The sequence below is a fragment of the Delphinus delphis genome, chromosome 8 (genome assembly GCF_949987515.2).
Source record: "Delphinus delphis chromosome 8, mDelDel1.2, whole genome shotgun sequence".
Taxonomy (NCBI): domain Eukaryota; kingdom Metazoa; phylum Chordata; class Mammalia; order Artiodactyla; family Delphinidae; genus Delphinus; species Delphinus delphis.
In genome coordinates, this window is record NC_082690.1 from 67,325,408 (window position 1) to 67,348,202 (window position 22,795).

The 22,795-nt window shown below is 50.4% G+C and overlaps 1 protein-coding gene across 2 annotated transcripts in view; it reads left to right on the forward strand.

Annotated features, from left to right (window-relative positions):
- The window catches only part of MICAL2 (microtubule associated monooxygenase, calponin and LIM domain containing 2), a 222,435-nt gene that overhangs the window by 136,149 nt on the left and 63,491 nt on the right, over nucleotides 1–22,795 (forward strand). The window contains exons 23-28 of one of the 2 annotated variants that reach the window (XM_060018505.1): nucleotides 162–269; nucleotides 1,284–1,470; nucleotides 2,802–2,890; nucleotides 4,334–4,436; nucleotides 16,939–17,119; nucleotides 18,574–18,761. In XM_060018505.1, coding sequence (XP_059874488.1) covers nucleotides 162–269; nucleotides 1,284–1,470; nucleotides 2,802–2,890; nucleotides 4,334–4,436; nucleotides 16,939–17,119; nucleotides 18,574–18,761 — 856 coding nt within the window. Of the gene's footprint in view, nucleotides 1–161; nucleotides 270–1,283; nucleotides 1,471–2,801; nucleotides 2,891–4,333; nucleotides 4,437–7,034; nucleotides 7,093–8,096; nucleotides 8,315–16,938; nucleotides 17,120–18,573; nucleotides 18,762–22,795 lie in introns of those variants that run through there. The other variant, XM_060018504.1, reaches the window with a different exon arrangement.

A 22,795-nucleotide genomic window follows, 5' to 3' on the forward strand; every position in this document is an offset into this window, starting at 1 on the left:
ACTGCCTACTCTGGGCTGGTTAGGCCTCTCCTGGGACGTTGGGTGCCGTTTGCATGTGGGTGTGGAGCCCTCTCCCACCTCCAGCTTGTTCGTGTCTTCCTTCTCGGTGCTAACTGGCCTCTACCTTTGTCTCTGTCTACTCTATCTCTGCTCTTGGATAGCTGACAGTAGGGAAAGTGTCCAGCGGAATAGGGGCTGCAGCTGAAGTTCTGGTCAATCTGTACATGAATGATCACAGACCTAAGACTCAGGCCATCTCTCCAGACCTGGTAAGGATGTACACCCCACAGCCTTCACCCACAGACACTGGCTCTGGCCTCCCAGGGAGGGTGCATGGGACGCAGAGAGGATTGCCTGGCCCCTCTTCTCATGGGACGAGAGGGGCTGAGACCGGGCTGGATCAGAGCAGAGGTTAGCGGGAGGCTGTTCTTCCTTTTAGACAAACCTCACTCAGCCCCCTTGTGGCTCATTTCACAAAGCAGAGCATCTTCCCTGCTGGCTGGGGCTCTAGAGAACTCAGTGCAAAGTCCAGGAGGGGCCGTCCGCAGAGGTGGACAACACTTACTGCCAATGTTTAGCATCCAATCTGTATTGGATTGAGAATTAAGTAATGGAGAAAACACCCTTTTCCTCTGAATTCTCCCCTTCTCCAGTGACTCCGCTCATTTTGGTTTCCTTTTGGTACACTCCCCTGGAATCACCCAGGTGTGCCCCTTCTGCCCTGGCCCTTGCCCTTGCCCTCTCCTCTCCCCTCTTGCATTTAGGAAGTTGACTGGCAGCCAACTTCAACACACAGAAAAGGACTGCCCCTTCTCTGCAGTTCTCTTGAACAGTTTTATTACCATGAGCTTTCCCTGCCTGACCTAGGTCACTGCAGGGAGACAAGGATGTGTAAAACATTCTTTCAGGGACCTCACTCTAGATGCAGGCAGTACGTAACCCCTGGGTCAGATTCCTGGAGACAGCATCGCTGGGCAGCATGTTTGTGAGGGATACCCGCTCCATCAGACCAGGAGATGTCACTCTCACCCTGAAACCAGAATGGCCAGCCTGCCTGGGAGTACAGTTAACAGCTGCCCTTGCAGGGCTGGGGTCTGTGTACCTTCCCACCCTCATTCTCTGCTGAAGTGCCCGCAGTCAGCGCCTGCAGTGACAAAAGCAGCACCTAGCCTGTGAGGCCCCACGATGCAGGCCGGCATCTCTACAAGGCCAGCCTCACAGCTGAAGGTGCGGTGTACGCCCTAACACACTGCTCTTCTCTCCCGATGCCCTGTGTCTCCCAGGAGTCCATACGGAAGGCGTTTCCCCTGAACCTGGGTGGCAGCGACACCTGTTATTTCTGCAAGAAGCGCGTGTACGTGATGGAGCGGCTGAGCGCGGAGGGCCACTTCTTTCACCGGGAGTGTTTCCGCTGCAGCGTCTGTGCCACCACCTTGCGCCTGGCCGCCTATGCCTTCGACAGTGACGAAGGTAAACCCCCAGGGGCCAGGGCAGCACTCATCTCTGGCCTGGGCTTCAGTCCCTTTGGAGGCTCTGGGACAGGCAGCACTTCCCAGGGAGTTTTGGTGTCATCAGGAAAGCTCTTCAGGGAGCAGGGATCCCCTGCTAAAGAGAGAGGCCGCCTGTGGTGAGCAGGGGTCCTGAGGGAAGGGGAGCTGTCAGCACCAGGGGTGCATCAGCGTGGGGGGCACCTACCAGGCGACGAGTGCCTTATGAATGTTTTCTTACTCAGTCTCACCACCTTCAATTGCCCCTGTGTGGCTGAGAGAATCAAACCTGATAACCTATGTCACATGCTCGACACCACACCTGACATGTAATAGGGGTTCAGTAAATGATGGCATATTCGTGTTATTATGTATAAAGTACGCATTGTAAAAATGGCAGTAACCGCAACATGCCCTCTGAGAAGTGGCCTGCCGGCGTCATCAGTGAAAGAATTGCACTCATTGGAATGAGTGATTATTTTCTAATTTCCAGCACTTGATGTTTGCACGGTCATATAATGACAGCGCTTGTGATTCCATACCCTCAAACTAACTGCCTGGGTTCAAATCCAGACTATGCCACTTCTAGCCATAGAACCTTGGGCCTGTTACGTAACCTCTTGGTCCCTCCGTTTCCTTACTTATAAAATGAGGATGATACTACTTAGCTCATAAGGTCATTATGAGGGTTGCTGGGTTAATTCCCGGGATGATAGTGTCTGGTATATTGAGTCCTACACAAGATTTTTCTGCTGTTATCATTATTCCCATCACTATTGTAACAGTGAGCAGAGAAGGCTTTTCTGGAAGGCACCCGGTAGTCCCGGGCAGTGGCCAGTGGCCCAGTGTGTGCCTCACTGAGTTTTCCTCTCCAACACTGCCACAGCCTGTTCTGCTCCTTTCCCACCCCCAGGGGTCCCAGAAGCAAGAGGAACTAGAAACAGAGCTGCTATTCTGGGCGGTCCATTTTGCAGCCTGGCAACTTGCCTTGGGAAGGGACTTGGCCTGGGGGATTATCTGAGGGTTTCAGCCCCATCCCGGGAGCCCCGCCTGTTGCTGCAGCCTGCCCCCCAGTCTGAGCCATTTCCTTAAGGCAGGTGATGGAAACCATTTCCCAAGTTTGCGCCTTCCTGGCCTTGTTTTCAGTAGCAGCGTTTTCTGACCTAGATGGTGGCAGGCACTTGGCTCATGTCCTGCTGTGTGGTTCTGGTTTACAGGAGAAAAACCTCTCTCTCTCTCTCTCTCTCTCTGTGTGTGTGTGTGTGTGTGTGTGTGTGTGTGTGTGTGTGTGTGTGTGTGTGTGTCTCTTTACAGGCAAGTTTTTCTGCAAGCCTCATTTCATTCACTGTAAAACCAACAGTCAGCAACGGAAGAGACGGGCAGAGTTGAAGCAACAAAGAGAAGTACGTTTTGTCTTGAAAGTGGTGGTGAAACAGGGAAGGCCCCTGATAGGAGAAGGTGTTCAAGGGTTCCTGCAAGTTCAGCCAATGTTTCTGGCTTTGGGGGATTGAAACTCAGGTGAAGAGGGCTCTGCTCCCTGGCATGGAGGGTCCCTCTGCCTTAGTCTGTTCAGCTTGCCTCTGGGCTATGACCTATCCCGGGGGAATGACTGCTGCTTCTCACGAGAAGCCCAGAAGAGCTTTCCCATGTGCCACGGATGGGGCTATATGCTTAGCCATGCAAAGCCATGTAGCCCCCGGTGCCTGGGGCCCCCATGACCACAGGGGCACTGTTAGCAGGGATGCCTGGTATAGAGCCAACCCTCTGTGGTTTCCAAGTCCTTTCCCCAGGCTCTTGGATGTCAGCAAAGTGACTGGCCCACTGAATTTGTGGATGGCTTATGATAGGGCCCCCTCGTACCTTCTCTATGGCTTGATTAATCACCCACCTCCAGCAAGACCCACAACTTCAGCTTTTTTCTAATTATACAAGTAATATAGGCTCAACATAGAAAAACGGGTAAATATAATAAAAGTGTATAAAGAAGGAAAGTGAAATCACCCATCCCCACTCTATCCTGAGAAAATCATAATTAACATTTTGGAACATTTCCTTGCAGACTTTTTTCTATATGAGTACAGTTGATCCTTGAACAGTGTGGAGGTCAGGAGCTCTGACTCTCCACAGGGTCGAAAATCCGCATATAACTGATAGTCAGCCCACCGTATCGGCGGTTCCTCCACGTCCGTAGATTCAACCAACCGTGGATCGGGTGGAACTGTAGTATTTACTATTGAAAAAACTCTGCATTTAGGTGGACCCATGCAGTTCAAACCTGCATTGTTCAAGGGTCAACTGCATGTTCTAACCCAGTGGGAATCCCATGTCTACAGTTTCAAAGTCGTCTTTTCTCACTAACACTATATTAAGAACAGTTTCCCATGACATTAAAAATGCTTTTGGAGCCTAATTTTTGATGCCTGTAAAAGATGGTTGATAATTTATTTGCGTCCTATATTGTTGGACATTTATGTTGTTTACTATTTTTACCTTATAAATATTTTTACGGTGAATGTCTTTGTACCCACATCTTTCTCCATATTTCAAATAGCTTACTTAGGATCAGTCATGAGAAATGAGATTGCTGAGTCAAAGGGCGGGTATGTTTTGAAGGCTCCAAACAAAACTGACCCCTGTGATCAGTTTGCCACCCCCCAGGAAAGTCATGCCCATGTTCAGCCTGCCCTTCAGCAGTGCATGGGGGCGGAGATTTGGGGGAGGGGGGCTGGTTGCAAATTGCAGGGTCTGCCACGTTCTCTATTTACTGGCTCTCTTCCTCTGCTTTATTGGAGGCGTCGTCTCTAAGCGTCATGGACTAAATGCCCTCACCTTGATGTCTTTCTCAGGAGGAGGGGATGTGGAAAGAGCAAGAAACCTCTAGGCGAGACCCTCCTGCGGAAAGTTCTTGCGCTGCCGCCGCCATCGGCACGCCGGAAGGCAGCCCCCCAGGTACCCCCAATTCCTTCCTTAGGAAGGTGCTAAGCTGGCCCCTCAGGCTGCCGTGGGGCCTGCTTCACCTTCCCCGGAGGCTGCTTAACTGGATTCAGGGACTGCTGCGTGCTGCCAGTCTGCATATCAGGGACAATGCTTACAACTACTGCTACACGTACGAGCTCCTGAGCCTCGGGCTGCCCCTGCTCTGGGTGTTCTCCGAGGTCCTGGCTTCCATGTACCGGGAGACCGAGGAGTCCCTCGAGGGCATCCGCGACTGGCTGCTCAGATGCTTCCCGGCCAAGCTGCACTGAAGCCCAGCCCCAAAATGCCTTAACATTTCCCGTGTAGATGGCAGCATGTGCAGCCAGCCCAGGCGCTGGCCAGGGAGCCCCACGCCCTTTAACCAGTTAGTTCAAAGCCAAAGAGTTTCCCGTCGGCCACCTGCACCTGGCCTGGTCGCGGTGAACATCTGCTCCCGGTGCCCAGGCCAGCACGACATGAAGGATATGTTTTTATACCTTTGTACTTTTATACCAAAGCGAGCCATATTTCTAGGTTTACATTTCAATTTTTAACTTTTAATAAGCCAAGAGAAAGCATCTTTTTCTATGAGTGTCAGTTTTTCTAGACACGGGTTTGACGTTTGTAACTGGTATTACAAACCCTTCCCACGTTGTGGTCAGTTGTAATCGCTGCTGCCTGCAACATGAATGATTTGGGCTTCTCTGTAAACCAGAACCAGTGCCTTTTGATTTATGTGCCTGGATACCACTTTTCAACAACGGACAGTTGTTTGCAACATGAAAGCATAATACTTTAGGAGAAAAAAATAGAAAGGGCAGAAGAGAATTAAACCTACAGAAGCACGTGGCAGTGTGTAGTCGCCTGTTATCTGTCCTCCCAGAGGGCAGAGGACTGTTTCGCTCACTTGTTTGGATGTAAGAGTAGCGTAAAGGTTCCTCGCTCAGAACCGCATCACAGCCAAATGATGTAGAACCACAGGGTCTCAGGCAGATTGCTACAAATAGACGTTTCCCTTCCCACTAATGAGCGCGGCAGCGAAAGCCCACTGGCCCCTGACCACGTGGAGCGCCATCAAACTGTTGCAGTGTTGAAGAGGAGTTATGTCCGCTGGTGGCATTTTAAGCCCTCCTTAGGAGGTCCCCAGCCCAGGCTGCAGTCCAAGCCGAGGCCACTCAGGGTCCACAGCCATGAGGCTGAGGGAAGAAATTGCCCTTTCACATAACGTCCTTTGGGACCGAGGGCATTTGATAGCACCTCAGGGTATTATTTCTGGGAAGTGCGGCCTGCCCCGTGAGCATGGCTTGCAGACGTCCCGGCTTCTTAGCCGCCCGGCTGCCATGCATATTTGGTCAAACAGTCAGAAACCATTTATTTTCACGCTGTCCTAGCAAAGGAATGCGTCTGACCTCCAGGGGGAAGCTCCCCTGTGTCTTGACTGTCAGGGGAGGCTGGGAGTGGACGCTATTACTGACTCATGCAAAAGAAACACACCCTATTAAGGGCAAAACAGGCCTTGGGCCCACCTGCATTCTTCTCTCTGGGCATCTGGAAGAGGCCTCAGCTCTCCCGACTCCACTTGCCTGGACATACACGGCTGCTGAGTCTGGCTGAACAGTGGAGATGGCTGATAGAGAAAGGCCTTCTGCAGTGTGTTCAGTGTATCTAGAGTGGCTGGGCCAGAGACGGCTCTCCGCGTGTTACACTAGAAAGATCCTCTAGGTTAAATAAGGATGGAGCCCGGTAGGTTAGGAGCCAGAGCTCTTGAGGCCTTTGAGATGCCAAGTTCTCTAGGGTGGGAAGAAGTGGGGAGGCATTTCTATAAACACTTCCCTAAGTCCTTGGGCAAATCAGGGACATGGCTGCGGCCAAGTTCGTGGGAACTGGCGCCTCTGTCCTTGTTGGAACTGTTCTCGTCCTATGACTTGCATTGTGTTTTTCCAAATTTCTGCTGGTATTTTAATGTTCCGCGTGGTGGGAGGAGCCCTTGATTCATTTTATGTTTGATTCTGAAAGTCACGACATAAACACATGCACAGCTGTCATTGTTATTCCCGTCAGCTCAGGGCAGGGCGAGATGCTTTGTGGGATGCTCCGTGAAGCCAGTTAGGATCTCTGAGAATGTCACTTTTGGCCATAAGGAGACTGGTTTGAATTACTCTGGCGAGACAGGGCGTGCCTGTCAGCAGCCTGAGTTGTTTGTATGTTCTGAGACTTTGAACCTTCCTGGTGGGGCAGCACCAAAACACAAAGGTGGGTCCTGGAGGCGGGGCGGATGTCTCTAAGCCTCCACAACATATTCAAGAATGAACGTGGGGCTCGAGAGTAAAATCGGGGCAGAGAGGATGTGGAGGGCTGTGGAGGACAGAGGAGTGTCAGCCAATTGCACGGATTCACTCTTGCAGATAAGTGGCTGCTCACTGCCAGAAAGGTTCATCCGTCCTAAGCAAACCGTAACTTGTTTGGGGAAGTTTCTCTTTTTTTAATGGTTGCCTCGTTTTCAATTCCCGTGCCTTCTCGTGTTGCCTTGTGCCCCGCAACTAAATTCTCTTTTCTGTCTCTCTCTTTCCGACCTTACACTGTGGCCGTCAGTTCATTTCAGCCTTCCGGTGCTACACCCACTTCTTGGCTGACACAATTCTGCTCTGAGGTGACTGGTTTTCTTGCCAATTTTCAGAGAGTGGTACTAACCCCTGACCCGCTTTCCGTACCCCATGCCCCCGCCGTGGCCTTGGTTGAGCTAACTGCGAGTGTCTTGCATACTAATGCGCTCATTCAGTGGCATGGTTGGTGAACAGCATGGGGTGGTGTTCAGCTCAAAAGCGAAAGCCGTTTCTGATTCCATCCCTCTGAGCCAGCTGCCTGGCCCACCCCAAGTGCCTGCCCCGCCTCCCCCTGCGCCCTGCGGCCTGCGTGCATGCTTTTCTGGTTGCACGTACAAAGCCCCTCACCTTCCTGGGAGGGTTAACGCCGAATGTGAGACAGTACCATAGAGAGGGCGCTTCACCTTTGAAAAGAACTCTTTCACCTCTCAGCCTCTGAAAAAGCACATGCATACCAGCATCTTCTTCAGTTGGTTCTAGTATAAAGGTTATCAATGAAAACCATAGGTGACTCTTTTCAGAAGGATTTAAAAAAAAAATACTCCCAGGCTTCATCACAAGCTTGACCCAGACTCTTGTATCTTGAACACACAATCACAATTTTCCTAGCAAATCCTTTCTCCACTGCAGCCCGTACTTTACCTCCAAGGGCTTTGCTGTGGCTCTTCTGATCGCTCTGGGCTCGTAAAGCCCTGGATGATACAGAAGCTTCAACTAGAGCAGTCATTGTCACAGACCAGGGAAGCCTTTGAGAGATGACTCAGTTGGGCCCCAGGTCTGGAGCAGCGCATTTCAATGCCCCCACCTGCCTTTAGCTGGAGCAGCAGGACACTCAGAGTGCTTTTAAAGAGAAACACCACGCCAAGTACAGTGGGGCTGCTGAAGGCCAGGCCTCGCAGTCTCGGGCCGCAGGTGGTGTGCGTCCTGCATGCGGCCCAGAGCCATGCTGACCCTCGCCTGTCTGCACAGCCCCGCATGCTGCATGGCTCCCTCGTTGGTGCAGATCCTAGCCAGGACCAAGTCACCCTTCTTGTCTTATCTTCTCTTGCAGAGTCTCCCCCCTTTTTAGAATGCCAACCAAAGAGTGCCCTCCTCCCTCCAGCCTCCTCCCTAGCTAGCCTCCCCACATCATCACCACGCATGTTTGTGACCTTTGGTAGTCATTACAGTGCCACATGGAACCCTGTATTTTGCACACGGCGGACAATGTTTAGCTTTATTTATGGTATTTGATGCTGTAAATGAAAATAAATATGGTTCTTTATAAAGCTCATTGTTTCCTCTCTTCTTTGCCACGGAAGCTGCTCAAACCTCAAACACAGGGGTTGGTTGAAGGGATCAGCCTTCCCTAAACGGAGTGGGGGGGGGGGGCTTCACTTGTGGTGACATGGGACTTTCTGGGGCTGTGCTGGGTACTCTGAGAGGAAATATTACCCAGGGGTAATATTTGGAAAATATCACCCATGCTCCGGGGCCAGGCTTTGGGGACTGTTCCTTGAAAACTCATCGTGCTCTCCCGCTGTAGGTGCTGGGCATGACTGGCTGAAGGTCAGAGTCACCTCGGCTGTCAGGAACAGGCTGTATTGACAGCTGCTTGCAGCCGTTTCCCACACACATCCAAGCAGTGGACCCGCAGGAGCGCTTTACTTGGGAACCTTGCTGTGACTTAGGTTCCCATGTGATAGAGGTTGGTCTTGAAAGTTTTGTGCTGGTCTAGCTGAGTGATGGGTGAAAGGTAAGGAGGAAGGACTGGACATTGGTTTCAGGATGGCAGTGAATGTGGCAGGTGTGCTCCTCCAGATGCAGAGCCATTTGTGATGCTAAGAGACCTGCCTTGCCCCCAAAGACTCAGGTCACTCAGTGTCTTAGGCTGCAAGGCTCTGCCCACAGGGCCAGTCTGAGGACAGCACCATGGCAGGCTCTGGCCCAATTCCACTTGTCTTTAAGGGAAGGATTTGAAGTTTCCACTCAACTAGTCTGGACAGTGTCAAAGAAATCTGGTCCTCAACCTCCCTAGGGTGGGATACGTCCCTTTGCCATGCTGGATGTGGCTGGGCTTCTGATGCTGGCATGAAAACTCATCTGTGAACTTCATGAGGGCCGTTGTATCTCTAAAGGGGCACTTCTGAGGCCCTGGGCCTCTGAGCACAGTTGCTGGTGCCTGGAACTGCCTCCAGAGCTGTCTGTGGTCATGACCAAGTGTCTGTACTCCTACCCAGGTGAGATACTCTTTCCCTTCCCTAAAAGGAAGGGTGTTAGGGACTGAAGTCAGGAGCTGGGTTAGACAAGTGACTCATTCCTTTATCCATTCATCTAGTCAAGTGTTTGTTGAATACCTAACATGCCCTAGGCATATTCTAGGTCCTAGAGATGCGGCAGTGAACCACACAGAATTCCTGCCCCTCCCTGCATCTTAGCCTGCACGTATCTCGGTGTTGTACTAGACTTGATGTGTTTTGTTTAGTTGTGCATGCACTTATTTGTTTACTTGTTCATGTGCACATTTGTTTACTCACCTAATATGTACTGAGCATCTACTGTATGTTGGGAATATAGCAGGGAGTGAAACAGGCAAAAATCCTCATTCTCATGGAGCTTATAGTTTGGTTTTGATTTTTGATCTGAAGTTGGGTTAAAACAACACTTTCCAAAGTGTGACAATGGAACACTAGCTTCAAGAGGTGCTTTGTGAAAAAAGGGTTCCATGGTCACAGAGTCTGAGAAGTGTTTTATACTAATCATGCCAGTCCTCCCAAATCTTGGCGATCCACAAGATTCATTAGCGTATTGAAGTCTGAGGAGTCCTCCAGTGAAGAAGCCTAATTAACTTTGCTGAAGTGGGCTTTCCCGTACCTCTTTGAAGTGAGTTTTTTGTTTGTTTAGGGGCAGTTTTTGTTTTGCATGTTACATTCTACATAAGAGTTTGGTAGAATATTCTTTATCCAAAAACACTGGATGGAAGAATTAAAATAAAAAATGTAAATAATAGAATTAGGTATTAAATAGAATTAAGTACTGGTGAAATAATGGAGTGGTAACTTTCTAAACTTTAAAACCTCTAATGGAAAAAAATTACAGAGGAAAAACATACCCCACATCTGACTTACAAACATTTTTAAAACTTAACATATAAAAATAAAAATGAAAATATTCAACAGGCAGTCAGACTGGGGAAAAATCTGAATTCGATGTGATGACAAAGATGTTCATTGCTGTGGCATTTAGAAGGTTCCTGCAAAGCGATGGTCTCAGGGGCCTTGCACATGATATTTGTTGATTAAAGACCCCATAATAAATGGGCAAAGGTTATGCATGGACTGTTCACACTCAAGCAAATTTTAAAAGAAAACACTTAAACAACAAGCATTTCCAAAAATGTTCTAACTTGGCTTTCAAAGGAATGTAAATTAATTATGCTGCACCCACTGAATAAGTAAAGGAATAGTGAAGTAGATTGTAAGAAAAAATATGAACTTAATCACTAGTATTAAGTGTAAAGTTAAATGGGGACCATCTTTTCTGGAAAGCAATATGGCAACGAGTATTATGACCCATTAAAGGGATTCTGACCTCTTGACCCAGTAATCACACCCCAGGAACTGATCCTAAAGAAATAATCCAGCCAAAGAAAGAAAATCCCTGCAACCTGAATATTGAGTAGAGTAAGGGGGTCAAGCAAAGCGGGTGGGGGTGAGCCATTCTCCTCTATTTCTGAGAACTCATTCACTTTCAGAGCTTTTTCTTTCATCCCTTAAATAAGTAAAAGAAGTGACTGCCACTTTCACTGCCCCAATGCCACTGTTTCCACGGGGCCAAAGGCTTTCTGTGCGGTCCCTCATTAGCTTTTCACCTCCTGGTGGCAACCTTGAGTTGGCACTGACATTAAAGTTCACTGATGCTAGAGGTGACCTAGAGCAGCATCTTCAGCTGTTGAGGAGCCCAGGCCAGGAATCAGATGCTGTTCTCAGGAGACCCTTGGCACAGGGGAAGGCCCTGGACTTGGCAGAAGACCGGCTTTGGCCCCAGGACATCGTATTGACTCAGAGGCACCGGGCGAGTCCCTTCTGTGAACGGGGCTAACCGTGCCTCTGGCAGAGGGTTTGGGGAAGGCAGAGTCAGTGAGCTGAGTGTGCCCAGCAAGAGCTCTTGCTGAGTTCTGGGGAGTACCTTCCTGGTTTCGTGCAGCAGCGAGTGCCCTGAGGGAGGCATTCTGGGTCAGCTGGGGCTCAGAGTCTGACGGGACATCTTCTGGTTGGGGACTAAACAGGTCTCGATTCACATGGAGTGGCAACATCTATTGTTTTCTAGTTTTCTGGTCCCCCAGCTCTCTTGAAGGTGACTGGTTATCTCCCTTTAGACACGCTGGCCTCAGCTTGAGCCCCTTTTCTCCTGCCACCTGCTAGCAGCACTTCAGTTTTGCTGTAGTGAGTGCCTGAGTCTCAGCACAGGGAGCCTCCTCGAGCTCTGGCTCAGGCTACCTGCTCACCATCTCCACTTAGCTGTCTACTGAGAGGCTCCAACTTACACGTCCACCCCCAACTCCTGGTCTTCCCCTGAGACAGACACTGCCCTCGGCCTTTGCAGTCTCTGGACACGGCAGTTCCATTCTTGTTGCTCAGCTCAGAGCCTTGGCTGGAGTCATTCTTGGCTCTTCTTTTCTTGGCCCCATGTCCAGTCCATCTGTGAATTCTAAGTACAGCCAGAGTCTGTCCACATCCCACCACCTCCATGCTACCGCCTGGCCCCAGCCACTGTCACCTCTTCCTCTGTTATTCCGGTAACCTCCTCTAAGCTCTCCTTCTAGAGAGTTCTCCTTACTCCATTCAACCTATTTTCAACACAACAGCTAGAGGAATCTTGTGAGAACTCAAGTCTGATCTCTCCTCTGCTCCAAACTCCAGCAGCTCCCCAGCTCACTTAGCGTGAAAGCCAAAGGCATACAGTGGGGACTCCTGGTAAGTGCAGCCGGGCAGGACAGCCATGCCCCAGTATGGCAGGCGGGCCTGGGGCCCAGGGCTACCTATCAATTTACTCATCGCCTGAAGACCCCCTAGAAACTGGCATTCCCAGTAGTACACTCTCAGAAGCCCCAGGATGGCAACTGTGCTGTCTTCAGGCACGTGTGCTTTTATCTTTTAAAGGGACATGCACTGCAAAGGACCTTGGTACTGGATAGACATATGTCCCTCCTAGAGCAATTAGGTGGAGGGAACACCTGACACAGACCCCTTCCCAGGTCCCTCCTCCATCCTGCTGAGGGCTTGTCAGTGTCCCCTCACTCATCCACCTTGAAAGAGGGCAAGGAGACTGCACTATGCTTAGTACCCTGGACATCTGCCTATTTGCTCTCAGATACACTCCCTGCCCTTCCCCTGCTCCGCTCTGTATTAGAGAGGTGTAACCCTTGCAAAAGACATTTCCCAAGCTCTCTTGCGAACTGGTTTCCTACTAAGTTTGACCATTAGGACGCACAAGTGGGAGAGTGCAGGGTGGAATTGAGGGAGAAGCCAGCGTATTCCTCCTGTCCCTCTGCATCCTGGGCAGTGCTGTGTCTTTTTTGTGGTACCCGCCTCCTACTGCATGGCCCTGGCCTCTGGACTCATAGCACCAGCTCCTTCCGGTGTCCCCCTAGCCAGTGGCTTCCTGCCATTACTCATCTCTGGGTTGCCTCACGTTCCCCATTTGGCTTTTCAACTCATCCAATACCATCGTTATTAGCTTCCTGTATTAACTTTACTCTGTTGAACTCCCTGGCTTGGGTTCTATTTTCCTGACTGGTAAACTTAGTTCCATTGCTCTTGTTAAACTGTTTTCTTCCAAGAGAACTGTGGGCAAGACAGCAGAGGGAGCTTTTCCAAGCCCAGAGGCAAAAGTGGCTCTGGCAGTTAGGAGCTGTGTGACCCCGGACAAGTGAGATAACACCTCTGAGCTTCGGTTTCCTCATCTGTAAAATGGGCTTAAAAACTGTATATAGGAGAACATGTTTTGTTGTCTCCCTGGGTTCTGGGGGAGAGTGGAAGGGCCTCCGGACTTGGGGAGAAAACAGGAACAAGTTCACCAGCAGAAATGGGGCTCCATTCAAGGCCCTTCCTGGTTTGATGTCAAAGCAATCATTTCCCACTGGTTTGACCAGTTTCCCACTGGTTTTCCCCTGTCTGTACAGTCGCATGGACTTATTTTCTGTTCCCATGCAGTTGGCAGTGCTTTCCCACTTTGCTCTTGCTCCCAGGGGTCTGCCACCTCCCTTCCCTGTTCAAATCGTACGCATCCTCAAGCCCCATTAAAACGGTGCCTTCTACCCAAAGTCTTTATTGCTTGGAAGCCAGATCTCCCTCCCCTCCCACCTCGTCCTGGCCTCACTCTTTGTGGTCTACCTTCTAATGCAGATATTTGTGAACAGACCTTGCACCTCTGGGGCAGAAAGAGACCCTTGAAGGCAGAAGGAGACCCATGGCTGATTTATCTCCAAATCCCCAGCACAAGCCTGGATCAGAGGAGGGCACAGTAGCTTCTGCTGACCCTATAAGTATCTGTGCACAGAGCTCACAGGCACATACGCCTATACTCATATAAACCAGGTATAGAGCCAGGTCTCTGCTACAGCAATTCTGTGTAACAAGCCTCCCAAATCTTAGTAGCTTGTAACATCATTTTTCTTGCTCGTGGGTCTGTGGGTTGGCTGAGTGGCTCTGCTTCAGGCTGCAGGTGTAAGGGTGACCTGGGCTCTCATGGGATCGGCTAGACCATAGGTTGGCTCCAGATCTGTTCCATGTGCCCACAGTCGGGCACCTAGGCTGCTGAAGGGGCAGCAGCCATCTGGGACGAACTCTTCTCATGGCCAGCGAGCAGGAGTGTGAGTGGACTAGCCAGACAGCAAGGCCATTGAAAGCCGCTGCTCATGTCACACCCACTGATTTCCACTGGTCAAAGCAAGTCTCACGGCCAAGCCTCATGTCAACTGAGCAGGGAAGCTCACCCCGTCTACTCCAGTGGGAAGGACCGCAAGGTCATAGGACAAACCACAACTCTGTTATGGGGAGGAAGTGAAGAACTGGGGACGTCTTCCAGTCCAAACTCCCAGAATCATGGCCACGTGCACTGCTGTCCATTTGTGGCTTGGTTGTGCTCACAGACATACAGACTGGTCCCCGTCCTTTGACGAAATGTCCGACCGAGTGCTGGTGTCTTAACCTCTCTGTTCACCTGTTTTCTCAGCAGCAAAATGGGGATAATACTACTTTTCTCGGAAGCTTGTGTGGAATTTAATAGACTTATTACATGTTAAACACTTAAACAATCCTTGATAAAAGTACCCAATAAAAGTAAGCTGCTGCCATTATAATAACGACACAGTCAAGCATCCAGTTATGATACCTGCTCCCAGATGCTCCTCCTCTGTCCACAGCCGCCCCAGTGCAGAAGGGTGCATACATGTCCTCGCAGCAAGCATGCCCTGTACCAGGGCTTGCAAACTGGCAAACCACTGGCTGCATCTGGCTGTAGACGTGTCGCGTTGGACCTGTGTGTATAGTATTTTAAAATGTGAGGCATTGCACATAAAAATCAAAATTTCTCGAGTTACCTTTGCAGATGATAAGTAAAGAGTAGATAACATCTCCCAGAAAGAGTGTGTGTGGTGAAAAAAATGAGAGGGCCCAGGTAGAAGCATGAAGAACCCGGGACTTAAGCGTTGGCTAGAAGTCGGGATGGCTGAGATGGAACGGTCAGCTAGGCAGGGAGAGTAAGCGCCCTGGGAGCAGGGAGGGCTCAGAGGGCAAGAGCTGCAGGAGGACCCCAAAGCCTTGTGAATTGGATTTAGCAACAACAAGGAGGGCACTAGGGACTTTGCTGGGGGCAGTTCGGGTAGTGGAGGCATAGGCAGGATCATAGGGGATTGAGGAGTGAGTGCTGGGAGGTGAGGAAGTGGAGAAAGTGCAGCAAAGTCTTCCCAGAAGATTGGCTGGGAAGGGGGAAGAAGAGTTGGCTGGGGAGTGGGGGGAGGGGGGAACTGGGATTAAAAATGGCCTTCTTAAAACCGGAGAGGTTTCAGCATATGTTAATACTGATGGAAAAGATCCAGTAGACAAAGAATTAATGACACAGGGAAGAGGAGATAATGGTCCTTAACCGGGGCAGGGGGGCGGGGGGGGGGCAGTGTAGGGGCAGTGTAGGAGGAGCCAAGTTCAAGTGCAATGTCAGCCTTAGAGAGGAGAAAGGACTCCTACCCCGCTGTGACCAGAGAGGGGGTCGTGGAGCCAGTTAGTGGCCAAGAGGGATCTGTGACTTGGGCTGCCTGTCTTGCTCATTTATTCATTCATTGATTCATTGATTCATTTAACAGGTATTTATTATTGAGCATCTACTCTTCACCAGGCACCATTCTAGCAAGAAATGAAAGGCGAAAATCACTGCTTTTATTCTAGGCATGGGAGAGAAATAACAAACAAAATAAATGGGAAAAGTGTATAGTTTATTAGAAGGTGCGATGTGCTATGAATAAAAATAAAGAGGAAAGCAAAGTGCTGAGGGTGTGGGTTGCAGTTTCAGGAGGACGGTCAGGGTCACCTCCTTGAGAAGGCAACAAAGGTTTGAAGGAGGCGGGTGAGCGAGCCCTGCCCTCTGGGGGCAGTGTCTCCAAGAAAGAGGCAAGAGCCTCTGAGCCGGGGCTGAGATGGGGGGCGTGCTGCGTGCGGAGGGACAGCACAGCGGTCACGTGGTCAGAGCAGAGAGCCGGGGACAGCACTGGGAGTTGAGGTCACAGGGGCCCTGGAGGATTGTGACAGGGGGTGGCGTGATCTGACTTACATGTTAACAGGCACTCGGCAGCTGTGTTGAGAATAGACTGAGGGGTGGGGCATGACCAGAGGGAAAGCAGGGAGACCAGTAGAGGCCGTTTCTGTAACCCAGACAAGAGGTGATGGTGGCTGGGGCCAGGGTGGCAGCAGAAGAGGTGGTGACAGGTGCCTGGATTCCTGACGTATTTTCAAGGTAGAGCCAACTGGATTTGCTGATAGCTTGAGTGAAGAGTGAAAGAACTAAAGGAGTCAAGGATAACACTGAAGTGTTGCCTGGAGCAACCTGAAGGCCCAAGTTGCCATTTACCAAGATGGGAGGGCCATGCGGGAGGCAGGCTTGGGGAGAGGCAGAGATGGAGAATTCCATGGGCATGAGCGTGATGTGTCTACTGGACATCCACCTGGAGATGCCAAGTAAGCGGTGGCGTATACGCGTCTAGATTCAGGGGAATGTCCAGGCTGGAGAGAGAGATGTGTGAGTCATTGTTGTCTAGGGTTATTTAAGGCTGAAACCAGATGAGATCATCAAGGACATGAGTGGAGATGAGAAGAGAAGAGGTTCAAAGACAGTCCTGGGACCTTCCAGTGCTCAGAGGTCACGGGGTGGGGCGGGGGCAACCAGTGAAAGAAACAAAGGGAGAAGGAGGTAGCCAGTGGGGAGGAGGGAGCCAGGTTGTGCTGTCCTGGAAGCTGAGAGAAGGGCTGTTTCTAGAAGGAAGGAGTGATCAGCGGGGTCAGAGGCTTCTGGTGTGTCAAGTAAGATGAGAAATGAGAAGTTACCACTGGGTTTAGTGACACATTGGACATTGTGATTCTGATAACAGCAATGCAGAGGCTGGTGGACCTGGGGTGGGACCTATGGACATTACAGACCCTCCTATACTCTTAAGTCAGACAGCGTGTACGTTCGTGCCCTGCACCCAAGACATGTGCTCTAAATGCTGGGGTGTCCGGTGGGCTAAGTGGTGGGGATCCAGTGATGGCACGGTGGATGAGGTCCATCTTAGAGTGTCCACCCAAGCCTCTGGAGGAAGGGCAGGCGCCCTGTGGGGCGGTCCATTCCCACCATCTCTCTAGACCCTCTTCTCCTCTCAACAGATGAACCAACCTCCCCCAAGAAGCCCAAGAGTGTCCCGGAGCTCGAGCACGGGGATGTGGCTGGCGGAGTCGCCTCCCCCCTGCCCTCTGAGTGGACGTCAGTGAGGATCAGCCCCGGGGAGGAAGTGGTTGGGCAGGACGTGCTGGCTGTGCGTGTCCTGGTCACCAGTGACGACAGCAGGTACGTTCCTGCTGCTGCAGGACGGGGGCAGGATGGGTTGGGCAAGGGGACAGCATTCGGGAACTGGTCTTACCCCCACTCACTTGCAGTGTGACCTCTCTGTGCCTCCATTTCCCCATCTGTAAGATGGGATAATCCGTAGGGAGTTGTCAGGATCGAAGAATTAACATGTCAAGGGTGTAGAACAACCCAAAGAAGCTTAAGTAACAAAGGCAAATATGTTGGATCTATAGCCATCCACGGAGAGGCCCGTATGTGGAACTCTTGGCTGCTGGGGGCCTCAGCCTACATCCATAGATTCATGTCCACATATCAAGATTTCAAGGTTGGGCTCCAACTGGTACTAACATTACATTAGGGCTAATCGATGAACTGGCCCGGGGTGCTGTTGTGAGTGGCAGGCTTGGGCAGGCTGATGGACAGATGGCCCACCAAAGCTCACAGATGGACAAGGGGCAGTGCCCTCACACAAAGAAGCATGCTGGACATAGAGAGGAAGAGAGAGAGAAAGAGAGGGAGAAATATATATATTCATGCCAATAGGTTCTGTGCTTCCCCACCCCAGGACTGTGCTGAGCTGTCCCCACTACCTAGGACACCCCGCTTCCACTCCCACACCACCTGAATTCCTGATGGCTATTTCAGACCCAGGTTAAATATCCCCCCACGCATTCTTTTCTGTAGTCTTTTCCATTCCCTCATCTACTCCCAAGGGAAGCAAGCAGTATTTAAATGCCTGACGTTTTAGGCCCAAGTCCTAATGATGAGCTCATTCTACCCCAGAGAGCTCAGGAGTCCTGCTCGGGGACGGTGAGGATGGGAGGACCAGCCTTCACATGAATACTTCATTGTACATCTCTGGGCCTCTTTCACCTGCTCTGATCTGAACTTGCCTGCATTCGCGTGCCAGGGCTGCCGTGAAGGACCACAGACGGGTGGCTTAAACAGCAGAGATTTATTTTCTCACGGTTCTAGAAGTTCAAGATCAAGGTGTCAGCAGGGTTGGTTCCTTCTGAGGACCATGAGGGAAGATTCTGTTCCAGGCCCCTCTCCTCAGCTTGTAGATGGTGGTCTTCTCGTTTATGTGGCATTTTCCTCGTACGTATGCCTGTGTCTAAATTTCCTTGTAAGGAAAATTGTAAGGACACCAGTCAGATTGGATTAGCGCCCACCCTAATGACCTCGTTTTAATCTAATTACCTCTTTAAAGACCCTGTTTCTCAAAGCAGTCACATTCTGAGGTACTAGGCGTTAGGACTTCATGTGAATTTGGGGGGCGGGGCATGGGTCAGCCCATAACAAAGCCAGAGACTGGGTGCCAGGCATAGAGGTAACTAACCCGTGGCCCTTGCCCTAGAACCCCTTTGCCTGCTGGAGGGCAGCGACGGGCAGGGCACAGTGCGGCCGGGATGGCAGGCTTCCTTGCTCACCTGCTCTTTCCTTCCTCCTCCCAGCTCGGACGAAGAGGTAGACCGTGGTGGCAGTGAGGCCTCCAGTGCAGAGCCCTGGGACGAAAGACCCCGGCGACAGGGACCCCGACCCTCACCCCTCCTGAAGCCCCTCGCCCAGCACAGCTCCCTGAGGGAGGCCCTGCCCAGGGCAGTCTCTCCACGTGGCCTCGAGGAGCCTGAAGCTGTGCGTGGTGAGCAGAGGGCCTGCCTGGGCGGGACAGACAGACGGGCTTGCGTGATCCTGGGACATGGGGGTGGAAGGGGGCAGGGGGGACAGGGACCCCCATGGACGGTTTTTCCTCATGGAGGACCACGTGACAGTAGGCCTGGCCCTCAGGCTCAGAGGCAGTGGAGCTGAGACCTTTGGGGGCCGGGGTACAAGTGGGGGTGAGGGGACTGGACCCAGGCCCAGCCTCCCTCTCCATGGGCAGCTTTGGAATCTCAAGTGGGAAGGAGGCGGAGGGGGCTGGCTGGCTATGTGTCACAGGCAGAGATAAGGGGGCCCCAGCACCCTCTTTCCTGGAGCAGCGTCCTCTGAATATCTGTGAGGGGCCCTCTGGCATTCCATAGCCCGTGAGGGAAAAGGAGGTGGGCTCAGCTGCTGTTGGACCACACACCTCTCTGAGCAGCACAGTTTCTCTGGTGCCACCAGGGGGCAGCACAGGGCCACTACCAGTGCTTGGTGACTTGTGGAATGCGCAGTAACAAATGCCGTATCACTGAGTGCCTGTATTGGCCAGGGCTTTCCCTGTACACGGCCCCATTTCATCCTCAGGATGACCATGTGAGGTAAGTAGCATGAAGCCCATTTTACAGGTGTTCAAATGGACTGAGTGTTTTCCCAAGGACTCACACAGCTTAGTAAGTGGTGTGGCCCAGTGCTGGATGCTGCACACCCAAAGAAGCCATTGTCTTTAGCATTCCGGCTTGTTTTAATAAAGGGCCTTGAACTGAATGTTTTGATTTAGTCAAGGGCAACTAGTGACCTGTGGGTGGGAAGAAACAGGCTAATAGCAGCTTGCCATCATCAGGACCAATGGCCTTAGCTGCCCGGGGAAAGCCGCAGCTCTACTTGTCCTGCGCTTCCCTCTGGTGGCCGAGAGCAGAACTGCCACATGAACCTAGAAATGTTCTTACGAGTGATGGTTTCACAGGAAGACCAGGGCTGGGGCCAGAATCCTGTAAACTCTGGATTTACCCTCTCATGTGAGCTGTTTTTAAAAAGGACAAATTGCCATTAAAACACATTTGCTAAGTACCGTTTGTAGTGCTGTCCAGAGAGGCTTAGCACAGGCAGTGGACAGAGTCTTGGGTACTGCTGGCCTCTCCATCACCCTGGGCTCCAGGCTCCTCATTTATAGATACGAAGACTGCCCACCTTTCATCCCTTCCCTCCATTTCTCCTTTCTCCTCAAACTGTCAGAGGATTTTAGGCAACTTACAAGAAAGACATAAAACAAAATTGTGTGTCTATATATATGAAAGATAAAGCCTAAAGATATATACATGAAAGGGAAAACCAGTTTAGGAGGTATAGACCTCAGAGAGGCAGACCATGATCCTAAACAGTTGCTCTAGTGGAATCATAAATTTGATTCTGAGTTTTCTGGCAGCTAGAGTTCAAATGGAAACAGACAATTACTTCTGACTGTTCACAAGGAAAAAAAATACATTGGTTTGCAGCAGGTCTCAGAGCCGGTACCACTTTTCCTAATGCTTCACCCTATGGAAATCTTCCAGCTCGTGTCAAATAGATGATATTGAGAGGTGTGTTTGGTCGTGTCTTGAACAATGGGGTCTGCAGAAAATTCAGCAATAGTTTTCCCAAGGCTGTTTCGTGCAGCATCCTTTGCTGGCAGGTGAGAGCATGACAGCAAAACATGACTCAGCTAGAGAACTTCTCCCAGGAGGATGGGGTTAGGTAGAGAGATCAAGGCCGTGTGGCTAAAGCATTTTGTTTCACAGTCCAGTTTAATTCCAGAATAAGAAACATAGTAGACAGAGAAGTGAACAGACCTCACGACTTTCAAGCAATCTTCTGTTGGTTTTGTCTTTATCCATCATGATTTCCATCACTGCCAAGCAGACCACATTGTAAGGCTACAATCGCTGGCATAGTCTAAGCTCTGTGTTTCATGTTGCTGGTTGTGGTGAGTCCATCGCTTTACCAGATAGTGTAGGGTTGACATCATGTTGTGGGTGTCACGGAGCTTTGTTAATCACTATTTTCACCTGGATAAATGACTCGGAGCTTAGCCGAGGGCATGCCGAAAAAGACCAGGATGTTGCTTTAAAAAGATGCCTGGTTTGTACATCGTGCTCATAACAGCATTTTTCACAATTGCCGAAAGGAGAAGTGACCCAAATGTCCATCAACAGGTGAATGGATAAACAAATTGTGCTATATCCACACAATGGAATGTTATTCAGCATTAAAAAGGAATGAAGTTGTGACACATGCTACAACATGGATGAAACTTGAAGTTACTATGCTAAGTGAACTGTGAACTAAGCCAGGACAAGTATTGTATGATCCCACTTCTATGAGGCACCCAGAATAGTCAAAGTCACAGAGGCAGAAAGTATAGAAAAGTGATAACCAGGGGCTGGGGGAAGAGGGTGGATGGGGATTATTGTTTAATGGGGACAGAGTTTCAGTGGGGTGAAGAAGTTCCGGAGATGGATGGAATTAATGTTTGCACAACAACGTGAATGTACTTAATGCCATTCAACCCTATACTTAAAGGTGGTTACAATGGTGATTTTTATATTGTATATGTTTTACCACCTTTGAAAAGACTCTGGGACTGCCACAGCTCATCAAGGAACGTATCCCCTCCTCAAAGTTCTTTAGCATAGAGCATGCCCACCATGATGGTTTAAAACAGAAACCGAGCCCTGTGTAATAGAGGCCATAGAAAATGCTCAGTAATGCTCCCCTAAAACACCTAGTTTAGTGGTTCGTAAAAATCCTGCTTAAGAGGCAGATCCCTAGGTGCCCTCCTTCAGAGATTCAGATGCCTTGGGTCTAGAGTGGGGACCAGTATCTGCGTTTCTGGAAGCACCCCAGATGCCTCCAGGCAGGAGGGCCACGTCCTGCGCTTTGGGAATCGCAGAAGAGCAGCTTCCTAGAGGCCTGCTTGGATGCATTAGTTATAAAATGCACGCCTAAACAACTAAACGAATTGATCTAGTGCACTGGGTTCTTGGACATAAACCAGTTACAGTTAGGAGGGAATCTGCCCTCAAATTATTCTGATTTAGAAAAATCGGTATTTATCCATTTTTTTTCTGGCAATAATTTGATAACAGGATGGTCCAATGGCCTATGGAGGACATTTATTGTTAATAAAATGATGTCATCAGCACCCTGTGTCACAATACTTACCCTCTTACTCCTTTTGCAGAGAGTCATACACTAAGATCTCCAAAAGTACTCCCTTAAAACAAATATAAACACATTAAATAAATATACGATAAACTAAAAAGAAGGGAACAGCCCTGCTTTACTCTGCTCAAAATTACCAGATCAAATCATGACTACCCACTCTATTCCTATTGTGGTAAAAATGTGTGCATGGACGCCCTGTAAACACCAGTGATGGAAAACCTCTCATGAATTTTAACCATTTCTAATAAATCCCATTCCACAAAGTTAAGAGCCAAGGAGAAGCAGTAAGAGCTTCTGGCACTCTTCTGTGTTTCTTGAGTAATTTCTCCATGAGGTGATGAAGAGGTTAACTCTGGTCTGCAGGAATCAGCCGTGCTTGTTCCTTATGTAAAACATCCATGACTTGCACTTGGCAGGGGGAAGTGGCTCTACATCGTACGTAGACTGTTCATGCTGCAGTGGGGAGACAGGGAGATGGCACCCTCACCTATCCACATAGGCTCCTCCCCCTCAAACCCGTGGGCTTGATTATGACAGCAGACCTGTGGGATGGGGAACCGCCAGACCAGACACAGCAGGAGCAAAGCTCTCCAAATTGATAAGGGAGGGGAGCCAAGGAGCTCAGGAGCTGAACGACCTCCTGCTGAGGAAAGGAAGCCCCCAGGTCGGGTGGACGCCTGTGCTCCACAGCCTGGCTGGTAAGAGCTGACAGCAGCTCTGAGCCCTGGCGGGGAGTGGAATCTAGGACTTTCTGCAGACAGAGGGCGGGCAGGGCCAGATGTGTTCAAAGCTTCCCCACCCACTCTCCACGCCCACATCAGTCCTGCGGGCTTC